At 40.5% G+C, this 12,150-nt stretch overlaps 1 protein-coding gene across 3 annotated transcripts in view; it reads right to left on the bottom strand.

Moving 5' to 3' along the window:
- LOC138003354 (uncharacterized) overlaps positions 1-12,150 on the bottom strand; it is a 67,793-nt gene that overhangs the window by 17,245 nt on the left and 38,398 nt on the right. For all 3 annotated transcript variants that reach the window (XM_068849375.1, XM_068849376.1, XM_068849374.1), the window contains 8 exons: positions 11,054-11,219; positions 10,181-10,335; positions 9,257-9,383; positions 7,213-7,401; positions 5,691-5,866; positions 3,135-3,453; positions 2,017-2,121; positions 826-997 (listed from right to left, as the gene is read on the bottom strand). In XM_068849375.1, coding sequence (XP_068705476.1) covers positions 826-997; positions 2,017-2,121; positions 3,135-3,453; positions 5,691-5,866; positions 7,213-7,401; positions 9,257-9,383; positions 10,181-10,335; positions 11,054-11,219 — 1,409 coding nt within the window. The remainder of the gene's footprint in view (positions 1-825; positions 998-2,016; positions 2,122-3,134; positions 3,454-5,690; positions 5,867-7,212; positions 7,402-9,256; positions 9,384-10,180; positions 10,336-11,053; positions 11,220-12,150) is intronic.

Consider the following 12,150-nt stretch of genomic DNA (forward strand, 5'->3'; position numbering starts at 1 on the left):
CCCTATAGTAACGACAACGCAAACAGTTTCAGGGCTTGAAATTACGACTCATACAGTCGCATTTGCAACTGAATTTTCCCTTCACGATTAAAACATCTGGAGAAGGCGCAAAATTGAGACTTGTTTTCACCTTCGCTCTTTCGAAACAAAAGGGTTAGCAGTTACCACTCTGCTGCTATTTTTGCTAAAATAAATAAAGAAATGACAAAATTATTTTTTTCTCGCCGTGAATTTTCTTTCATTCTGAAGATAGCGTAATTGTAGCGCAATTTAGCTGCGATGTTACGTGAACAACTCTATTCCTTCGATCATTCGCCATTTCCAGCGGTTTCTTTACACACAAGTATTGCCGGCTCATATTTTGTTTTGCTAAGCCGCTAACAACACAATGCAGCGCGACGATTTTGCGACTAAAATCTGCGAAATTCTTGGATTTCACATGACGTCACGGCCGCCATGTTGGTGTCCCCAAACAATGAAATGGCGGCCATGTTGGTGTCGCGATGCAATCCTCCGGGAATTGAAAGCTATTATTATGCTAACGTCTTCTTTTGTTTTCGTTGAAAAACATGGCTGTTGATCACGTGAGTGAAAACCAAGAATTGCGACTAAATTTTCGTATCTTGTCACAAAATTGCGACAGGACATTTTCCTTAATTTCAAGCCCTGAGTTTTAACTTGTCTTGACACTTCTACATTTACATGGTGAAGTATCCTTTTACTATTTGAGACGATTAGTTTAACAGTCTAGGAGGGACTGCCGCGTCTGGAACTTCCAACTCGCGCTGAGTGCTTATAAGCTCCCTATAATCACAAATGTTGTACCTCCTAATGGTTCATCTGCACTATGACCATCGTCAGCTGTTGCCTGAGCGGGACTTGGATCAGTGACATACGTCACAGCAGCAGGATTCAACACCCAATGTTCGCCTTCCACTGAAACCACCAGATCTCCATCCTCGTCGACTTCCAGAACCTTGCCAGTGCGGCCAAGGATCTGTTCAAAAGGGGCAAGAAAACGGACTATTTAATGGATCAGTCTACGACTAGAATCAGGGTTACTGGGCGAACCACTCGAAATTCTCAGCTTTTAAACATTCCTCTATATAAATCGAAAGTCGGTGAGAGGAACTTTTATTGTCATGTGGTTATAATTTGGAACAATATCGACCCTTCCCTGATTGAAAATTTTACAATCACTTGCTTCTTTTAAATAACGTTTGAAAAGTAAGTTAATCAATGACTTTAAAGATTTGTAAATACTTACATAATTTAATATATCGTATATATTTTTTTGAATTAATGTATTGCCACTGAAAAGCCCCATCACGGGAGTGTCAATAAAGTTTTTATGTTTTAACCACCGACCGATTGGTTCTGTTGTTTGAGCCGCCATCGGACAACCGTACAGCGGATGGTCTCGAATTCGAAAACCCGTTGGACAACCGTCTCAGGTCCTAAAAGAACGGAGGAAAAGGTGCTACCTATTTAATAATATCTGTTAATGGTAAGACATTCAAGTCTTCTCGAACAAGGACTGAATTTCACAACCTTTGTTCGTAAACACCGTGAGACATTCGAAACCCTATGCACTATTCGAAAAGAGCACAAAACTGTGGCCGGAATGGCAGTACTTTCTCAAAAAGGCTTATGGTGTATGAGGCCACGTAAACAAAAAGTCAAAAGGGACTTTGCTGAGTGCTGGAACATGTAGATGTAGCCGCACACTTGGTAAATAGATTATTTTCCCCATGTTATAATGCAATACATTTTGGGGGGTTCTTTACATAAAGACAACACAAGTTAATTACCCTCACTTGGGACTGTATCATGCCTCAGTGAACTGGTTATCCATTGTCTAAATGCAAATAACTCCCCAAAATGAACTGTATTATGGGACTTGCGAAAATAGCGAATAAGAAAGTTAAAAGCCTCTTATACCATCTTTGTCTCAAGATGATTATAAATTTCACTCTTTTTATCGAAGTCGAAAGAAATTCAAAGATAAGAACTCACCGAAACAAGTGCTTCATTCCAGCCTCCATGACCTTCTTGCAGTTCCTTTACCAACTTTTTGTCATTCTTGACTAAGATCTCGTCCCCTCGCTTAAATTTCTGAATCTGTATAAGAAAACCGAAAGAGATGAGTATGTTATGTTACCACCATAACAACAGTCGGGCAAAATATTTGGCACACCATAAGATGTAATTTTTATAGGCTTTGCCCACGATGCTAAGTTCCAGAAAATAAAGAAACCCACACATTGGTACACATTGGTAACTTCCAGAAGAACATTCTCCTTCAAAAAAAATTGGAAATAAAAAATGTTGCCATAGTCAAACGCTTTGCCAGATTAAAACAAGTGAAAATTTAAGGTGCTTTCAGTGCTCTCCAGAGAATATTTTTTAAACTTTGCTTGTTTTATATTAGAATGCTACTCAATTTCCAGCAATAAAAAGTGGGGGTCACAGAGTTAGCTCTTAAGGTATAGAGCGATTTTCATATGACCTCGAAAAATAAACGTAAAAAGAGAACGTAAACAAAAATGCAAAACATTTAATTGGCTTATCGAACGCGGATGCAAACAACGTCATGTCTCGATGGAACGTTCTGGAAAGCGATCGGCATTTCTCTTTGGCGTCATTTGAAGTGCAGTAATGTGATTGGGCAATCGAATTGTTCACTGCCCATATTAGGAGCTTTCTTGGCGGGAATAAGAGGAAGCTTTGTTTTAATGTCGCCAAACACTGGTCCGTGAAACAAATTGTGAACACTTTTTCAAGGTCATGCGAAAGTCGTTCCCTTGAAATTGTTGAACTGGTTTGAGCCACCTTAACTTGAACAAATATCAAAAGTCGATTGTCAGACAGCTAACTTCATTTACTTCGGGGTTTTACCCCAGCCCCATATTCCAAGTATTGACAAAGTATCAACATAAGCTTTACTTTCTGAATGCATGAAAACTGTAGGAGAGACTTTGCCTTTGAACTCGCTTTGAAAAATGGACCGATAAAGCCTGGCTGTTCCTACCATTGCATGTCATCCATGACCACGTTTATAATATGACGCAAAGTTACTCTCCCGGGGATCACCACCGTACGGATAAAAAAGAGTACGATATGATCATCCTCACCACAATCCATGGAGCGGAAGTTTTACCAAGACTGTTTTGGACATCTTCAACTTCCATCCTTTGTCCTCCTCTTTCTTGTTCTTCGTCTTCTTGTTGCGATTCATCCACAATTTCGCCTGAGCCTCGCTGATTCCCTTCTTGATTACTGAGATCACCTGCGTTTTCCTTTCTTTCCACAATTTCGCTATCTTCGACTGCATTTTCATCTACGCTTAATTTTGTACAAAGTAAGTCTGCTTCGTTTGCCAATTCATCGTGTAAATGGAAAGAACTGCTGCTTCCTCGTGTAAAAGTTGGCGTTTTCGTAGCATGTGAATTTCTAGAAATAAATGAAGGTTGAAAATAAATGTATATAATATATAAATAAATAAATAAATAAATAAATAAATATATATTATAAATGTGGAGGTAGAGTCAACTTTGGCATAAAGTGCTCAATGCTGTGGTAGCAGAGCTACGTATACATAAGTTGAAGGATTAAAGAGGACGCATCGATTCTCTGTTACTCTGAGTTTTGCGCCTAAGCGCTCGTCAGACAGAACTTTATTAAACCAAGAACGTACCTTCTTATATACAAATTAAATAAGTAGCTAATTAATTCACTAGTGTGATGATCTGATCTACGTGTGAAATAAAGATTCTATTGAGCTATTGTTGGAGGCTTGTGAAATTTGCTAAGTAAAACTTATTCTCATGGCGGCATTTAGAAATGAGTTCTGTTCTTTTGTTTAATAAAGACGGCTTCTTGGTTCTAATTAAGTAAAGTTTTTCTGTGAGGCACAAGTGGCACCGCTTGCTTTTGTTGCTGTAGGCCGAAACGGTCGCTAAAATACTCCAGTTAATTGTAAAATTGGTGTTGTTGTCTTTGAGTGTTCAGATATATTTTGATAGTTCCGTGCTGTTTGAATCGTTTCTGTTCCGAAAAGAAAGTTTGTGCTGCGTGTAACCTTTAAAAGTTCCTTCTGTTAGTCCAATATAGTTCTTTCCGGTTGTGTCACTTTCTGCCCGACTGAAAAGGAACTGTCTCACCTCAAGGGTCGTCTACAACGCCAACATAACAACAGAAACTGAACTTTAACAGTAGTTAGCGCGCGGAGTTCGGGTTAAACACTTGCTAGCGCGCGGCATTTGTGGGCTTAAAGTTCTTTAGGAGAAATGATATATATATATATATATATATATGTAATAAGGAAATAACTTCTTGAGGCATATGTGTTTCTAATCGGTTTTATACTTCAAACGTTTCGCCGTTTAGAGCTTCGTCAGTGAATGAAGATTATGAGTACAAGATTGCTTTATGTAAAAAAAAACTTAGTACAATGGTGGAATTTCAAGGCTCATTAATTTGATGGTGTTAATCTAGATTTAGAGCTCGTCCATTGCAACCATTCATGAGGTTCTCATGCTTGCGGATTTCTAGCGCTTCAATGATTTTACGCGTGCGGATGTCGTGGATGTTCCTGTGGAGGACCAAGAGATATCTTGCATAGATGGTTTGTTATGGTTGATCAAATGTGAATAAACCGTCTGTTTCACCATTCTGATATGTTCTTTTATTCTGGATCCGATCCGATCCGGCGAAACGTTTGCAGTATAAAACCGATTAGAAACACATATGCCTCAAGAAGTTATTTCCTTATTACATTATCTATCGAGGCATGGCTACACCTTTCTTCTTCTCATCATATATATTTACAAATGCTTTTTTACTATTGTTTTTCAAGTTTGAATCTTGTAACGATCACGCTACTGATGTATATAAACCCCAGCGATGCTACAGTGTACATGGAATTTAACTGATGAGTGGTCCAACTCCTTGTTGGTCTACGAAACAGACCTGACTATTAAAGTCCATATGAAACTATATTGAGTAGAAAAACATTGTTTTGTAATATATATATAAACCTTGGAAAAATCCTTCTGGGAAAACTGACGTTGACATTTAGATTAGCTGATGTTCGCAGTACTTGCATCTTCACGACGTTAAAACGTTATTCAGCACACCTTGCTTTGGCTAAAATCGATGCGAAGCAAATTGGGAATCCGTTGCAGCGTACAGAATGAAGATTTCTATTTATGTCCAGAATTATTGCAGCAATGCAAACATCACAAAGAGCCCACTGAATTCCACCGTAGCACTTGAAGGCCCACATTCGCCCAAAAGTCATTGCGCACCGAGACTGAATTTCGTGTAACACGGAATTATCCCCAAACTTCCCGCGTGATTCTCCTGAGTGCATTCAGCCAATCAGATCACGCCTTTGCTGGACAAGCCGTAACTTTAAAACAAAAACAAACGACCGCAATGACTTATGGGCGAATTTTACACCTGGAAACAAGTGATGTCGACATTGAAGAAAAGAGCAAGGAGACACTTGGTGACATTTGTCCTACAGAACGAGTGCCCCATTTTCATGGATTTTGGCATTTTTCTGACAGTTGCGAGTTACGAGTGCGGAAACACCATACAGCTCTAGGAAGCTTTCGAATGGACATTTCAGGGAGGGTGCCACGCCACTATTTTATGACTTTCCGTTTAAAAGGAGCAACCATTACCCTTTAGCTGCAATATCGCGGATAGCTTGTTCAACTTCTGTGCCTGTACATCTGTCCAGAGGTGTTTCGCTTTTGTTATTCTCCCGTCGCACATCTGCTCCATAACTTAGCAAACATCGCGAAACACCCGCATAAGATCGGCCATTTCTTCCTGTCAAAAGCAAATGCAAGCCTGGCTGCAAGAAAGGCAATAATATAATCTTGTGAGTTCAGCTTGTGCTAGGTAATTAGAAAAAATCTTAAAACCACGCTAACTGGCTCAGGTTGGCGTGCTTTGCAACGGTCAAAGAAACACGCGATTGTGTTGACGGTGTTAGAGAAGAGGTTTGAAGCACTCGCTTCTTACTTCTTGTGTGCTCTCGTAAGTCCCTTGTGTGTCTTACAACTGAAAAAAGCACCGTAAAGACTAAATACTTGTTAAGCGACGTAGGCAAGGCAAGCAGCCTAAACCTCCCTATTTTCGTTTTACAGAAAACTTTCAACTGATCATAAGCTTTCAACCTTTCACGTCATCAAAACAGTCTGAAAACGTTTGAATCCATAAAAACAATGCTATGATGTTATGAATTTAACTAGCCTTATTTACCGCAAAATATTCCTTGCTTCAGATAACATGAAAAGATGATTCTGAGGAATAACGAAGTTTAATGGGGATAATTATCGTAGGGCTGAATTCTTTCAACATTAGCAGAATGCAATCCCTTCCAATCATGCCGTTTTTTGTCCATCCACGCACGTCTTGGTCTTAGTGTATTTCATCTCTTTTGAAGACAAGATATTCTTTTCAATATATTGACTCGGGGATACTCGGAAAAAACCCGAGTGCTTCTTTGCAGGAGTCGACCCTACGACCTTCCGATTACTAGTTCGGATGCTCTATCACTGAGCAAAAGGAGACTCGTGGGAGCTAGGACTCGGCGATACTCGGAGAAACCCCGAGTGCTTCTTTGCAGGAGTCGAACCTACGACCTTCCGATTACTAGTTTGGATGCTCCATCATTGAGCTATAGTAGACTCGTGGGAGCTAGGACTCGGGGATACTCGGAGAAAACCCGAGCGCTTCTTTGCAGGAGTCGAACCTACGACCTTCCGATTACTAGTTCGGATGCTCCATCATTGAGCTATAGGAGACTCGAGGGAGCTAGGACTCGGGGATACTCGGAGAAAACCCGAGTGCTTCTTTGCAGGAGTCGAACCTACGACCTTCCGATTACTAGTTCGGATGCTCTATCACTGAGCTATAGGAGACTCGTGGGAGCTAGGACTCGGGGATACTCGGAGAAAACCCGAGCGCTTCTTTGCAGGAGTCGAACCTACGACCTTCCGATTACTAGTTCGGATGCTCTATCACTGAGCTATAGGAGACTCGTAGGAGCTAGGACTCGGGGACACTTGGAATGAAATCCGAGTACTACGATGTGCTTGTGCTTGCGCCGAGGCCGTTTTCAAGGTGAAATGAGAGCTGCTACGCTTGCGCATGTGATTGCGTCGCTAGTAAAAACCAGAATTGAAACGCATTTACCATCTCAGTATTAAAAATCAACTCCTTTGCCAGAGTAACGTGAAGTGGAGTGTCGCCATCACCATCCACTGCATTAACATCAGCACCATGACTTAAAAGTATCTCTGCCATGACCGGGTAGCCTTCACTAGCCGCCAGATGAAGCGGAGTTTGATTCTGCGTCGTCAAAGCACTTACACAACAACCGGGCTAAAAGACAACGCGGAATCATCAGAGGGAACTTTTACCCCTTCAAAGAGAACACTATTAAAATAGAATAACCAGGAGCCCATGACTAGGAGCTTACAACTTCATTGCGCCTATAGAACGGCGTTTTTATAGACCAAGTTCTTTATAGTTTGATTTTCCCGCGAAACCGGACCTTTCCAGCTAATCACAAGTCTTGCATGAGAAGTTAATCCACATGGGAATGAGGATTGGCACTCGTGCAAGCCAAATCGTATTTGAGAACTCGTCTAAAAATAGCTTGATCTGTGAAAGTGCCGTTAAATAGACCTAGTATTGGAGCTGTAGGCTCCAGGTTATGGGCTACTGGAATAACTTATTTTCAATTTCAAATTTCCTGAGCGCCATATTCTTGCCGTAGACAATATTCCCTAGTGCATTATACTTACAGTGCAACTGGAAAAACCGTGCACAACTGAAATATGTCAAGAGTATCATTTCTGTCCAATATCGCGTCAGAAATCCACTCGCTAAACCGCACAGTGTTTGCTGTTGTTTGCGTGGCAAGAATTGCGTCGGCTTTAGATTTTCCGGGTAATTGAATTCTGGTCGTTTGAGCCCTGAATCTACTCATAAAGAAACAGAACAGCGCGTGTATTTGTCCTTTCACTGATTACTGGCTCTCCGAAGGCTCCGAAGCAATTGTTGCTTTCAACATATGGCGCGCTCGCGAATACCTCTGTTATAACGGTTATTCAGTCTGCGGTTTTGACGCGTGAAGTCCACAACATGATTAACTCAAAAACAATAATCATTACTGACATATTTTAAGTGTTCACGGTTTTCCCGGTCGCACTGTAACAAATATTCCATGAGCGCGCGTTGGATATCAGATGGTAAACAGGCTACGAGGTGCGTAGCGCCAAGTTGTCTTTGGAGAGATTTCACGTGACGTCACCACGGCCATGTTGATGTACCTGAGCAATGGAACGGCGGCCATGTTGTTGTACCAAACTAATCCTGCGGGAATTGAGCTCTATTGTAATGCAAACGTTTTCTTTTATTTCGGTGGATAAACAAGGTTGCTGATCACGTGAATGACAACACTCTATAACCAGTCCCATAACCAACTAGCGCGAATGAAATTATTGTTTTCTTAAATTCTTATTAAATTCAGAACGCTTGGGCACTTGGATATTAATTAAAACCAATCAGGTTTCCAGCTTGGCCGGACTTGATAGAATCAGTTTCCATAGTTGGTCAATACAGTACATGAGCTGATGACCGAGGCTGAGTGAACCAATCAGAAAGCGAGAAACGCAATATCCGAGGTCGAAAATTTAATAATAGAGAGATTTAGCATTGGGTTTACGTGAAACGGCAGACTGCTACTTGTCACGAAAGCATGAAATTCCCTTAAACTATCTCGTCTCTCTCTTTTGAGAAGTTACTTGATACCTGTAGCAAACAGGCAAGAAATGAACTTATATGAAACAAGTTTATTTTGATTTTTGGCAAAACGCCAATTTTGGTCTGACGTTTGAGTTTCCCGTAAACACGATGCTAAATCTCTCTATTTAAAGGAGCTACGTCACGGTGTTGGATTTTGATAAGTTTAGCCCCAATTTGTCAAAAAGATCGTTTGTAATCCCTTTCAATCTTCTGCATCCTTCACCATCCTGGCCATGCTTGTATTTATTCTTGTCTCTTTGGTTCTTATCTTTCCTAAAAAATTGTTATTTCACTATTTCCCCATTACTTAAATAAAATCTTTATGTCTGTTCTTGAACCCACAATATCGTGACCGAAATCCTTTAAGAGACATCTCGATCCTTTCCACCGTGACCCGGTCTCAGAATAAAACAAAATAATCTCATACCTGTTCCAAAAGGAGTTTAGCTATTTCTCGATGGTCGTTGATTGCGGCAATGTGCAGTGTTGTGAAACCATCACTTTTTGTCACATTTAAAACGCTCCCGCCCATCGCAAGCAACTTCTCAACAGCTCTGCATGGATAATAATGAAATGCATAATTAATTAGCCAATATACTTTACATTTTTTGTTGTTTCCTAAATGGTAGGTAAGGTAAAGTCGCACACGAGGCGCAAGGGCTTATAGGGCCGGAGCATATTCCGGTTACTAGTGGCTTAAGTGAGATTAAGAGTATTGTTACCCCCCCCCCCCTAGACGGGATGCTAGTATATAGTAGGGTTTACCCCGCTAGTGCGTAGCCAGTACTCATTCATTCACCTGGGTGGAGAGAGACAGGGTGGAGCAAAGTTTGTTGTCTAAGAAAACAACACAACGACTGAGCTAGACCTGAAACGAATGACCCAGGGCGCGGGAGTCCGCATCGATGACCCCTACACCACTGTGCCTCTACACTTCTAAATGAATGCACTTAAATGCGTTTGACAACATGCAATACGTCAGACGATAACACCGACGACAATTCCGCTTTTCTTGGCGAATACAGTATGTGGGTTCTTAACGTCTCACAGAGGTATAAATTTTATAGTAACACGAAACGGCGAGGAAGGTTTAATCCAAACATGCTAACACTCATCAACAGCGCGAATGATTTTTGAACTTCGATTCCCTCAGATCCTGATTTAAGCAAAAACACAAACAACAGACTTAAACACAGAGGCGTTTTCATCGCTGGCATCTTTCTTTAGGACAAAAGAAACTAATAACCTAAGTCTTTCTGCGTAAGTTGCTTGTGCTTGTGCTGATTGCAAAGTTGACTTAAGACAGTCCTTAATGATTTTATCATTCAAGTCAAAGGTTCTGTTTACTCACTGCTTGTTTCCTTTGAGTACAGCAAAGTGAAGGTAATTGAAGCCTTTACCATTGGTAACCGCCAACAAAAGTCGCGGATGATTCAACAGCATATCAGCCATAGCGTGTTTTTCACCGGCGATGGCGTCGAAGAGAGGAGTGTCGCCTGCTTGATCCTTAAAAACAAAATGAAAAAGAAAATAAATTAAGAAAAAAACAATTGATTTGTTTCACCCATTTATCCTCTGGAAGAACTAGTACAAATGTAACGACGCTGTCGTGAAGATTGTATGGAAGAAATCATTTGAAATATATTTGAACGACGGATACGTGGTGATTTGACGTTGCAATACAGATCACCAATTACAGTTGAGAGAGCAACTTGCGCAATTTTAAAGAAGCATAAAAACCTCAAGGCTCTAACGGTACTCGAACTACGGCCAGTAAAGACGGAACCAAAAGAGGAGTTGTAGCGTAAACTTTACGCCATATAGAGTGTTTTCACTCAGGTGATCAGCAACCTTGTTCTTCCATAGAAACAAAAGAAAACGTTTGCATGATAATAGAGCTCAATTCCCAAAGGATTAGTTGGGGACACCAACATGGCCGCCGTTTCTTTGTTTAGGGAAACCAACATGGCCGCCATGACGTCACGTCACAACACTCTATAGCACATAAAAGTCAAAGAGATTCTGAAGTACTTATTTAATCTTGTAGCAAGACGATAAGACGCTTGCCGACTCAGTTTTGAAAAGACACTGGTGCAGTCAAGTCGAATCAGTATGACCTATTTTCTCGTCGCTACAAACCAGGAAAAAATCCTTATTTAAATATGCATGTTCCGCGACTGAAGGAACGAATTGTTGTAAGTCTTCAGATACCTGTGGCACACACCTGCAAATTGACATCACAGTCTTCGTGCTCGGTCAGGATGCGCACTGCCATCTCGTTGTTGTTTTTAACCGCCAGATGCAATGGCGTGCATCTATGCTCACCCTGCTGAACATTCGGATCGAAGCCTTTCTGTAATAAGAACTTCACTGCTTCTCCAGTTTTGTCCCTTAAGGTTAGAAAAATCGCCGTTGGTATTATAGTATATGTTATATACTGGCTTAGAAAACAATGAGTCAATAAGCTTTTTTACAAAAAGTGAGAGCGTTACTGCAGCTCTGTTGTTCAAAATAGTAAAAGAACAGTTTTCAAACTTAGCATTTTGATCAATGGTGGGCAAAAATTCAAGACGTTGCGCCAAGTTAGTAAGCAAAAGATGCACACTGTGATTCCAGAGGTTTTCCAGCAGGTCACGGAACGAAAAATGGCAGCTTCAGTGGAAATAATAAAGGTCTCACTTAGGTTTTACAGTAGTGAAGAATAAAATTCAATTTTACAGGGAATTTTTAAGTGTTAGATGTGAAGGTATCTCAAATTTAATTCTTTGATGTTATGGAAACAAAAATGATTCAACCATATATATACTATATATGTGGTAGCAATTATCAGTGACTCAGTGACCAAGTTTGAGCTTCCAGGCAAAAACTGCATACATATGACAGAAAGGGAAGTATATATAAGTGCTTAAAAACTGTGTTTAGTCACCTTAAAGGAAAAGTATTTGTTATTTAGGCTATTTAGGCGTTTTGCTGCGATAAATTTTCGTCTTACAAGTAAATATAAAAGCAAATTAACCACCGTATTTGGACAAATCGCCGTTCGCCATTGCTCCGAGGTTACGTCTAACTTGGCGCGTTCCATTTCACTTTAAGTTCTCTACAATTTCAACAACTTATACAAGTGTCGAGACGAGAATGAAACTGTGTCGTCTTTTTTGAATAAATTTTATACTGTACGTTTCACTGTCGACCGAAAATCAAATGTAAAGTCTACGCGAGTGAAATGCTCTATGCAGGGCGGGAAAAAAATTTGAAATACAGTTGCCCAGTGGGCCAGTACATTTTAGTTTTCAGTTGCCCGCACTCGAATATCACTTACCC

Source organism: Montipora foliosa, chromosome 5 (genome assembly GCF_036669935.1).
Source record: "Montipora foliosa isolate CH-2021 chromosome 5, ASM3666993v2, whole genome shotgun sequence".
NCBI classification, from domain to species: Eukaryota; Metazoa; Cnidaria; class Anthozoa; order Scleractinia; family Acroporidae; genus Montipora; species Montipora foliosa.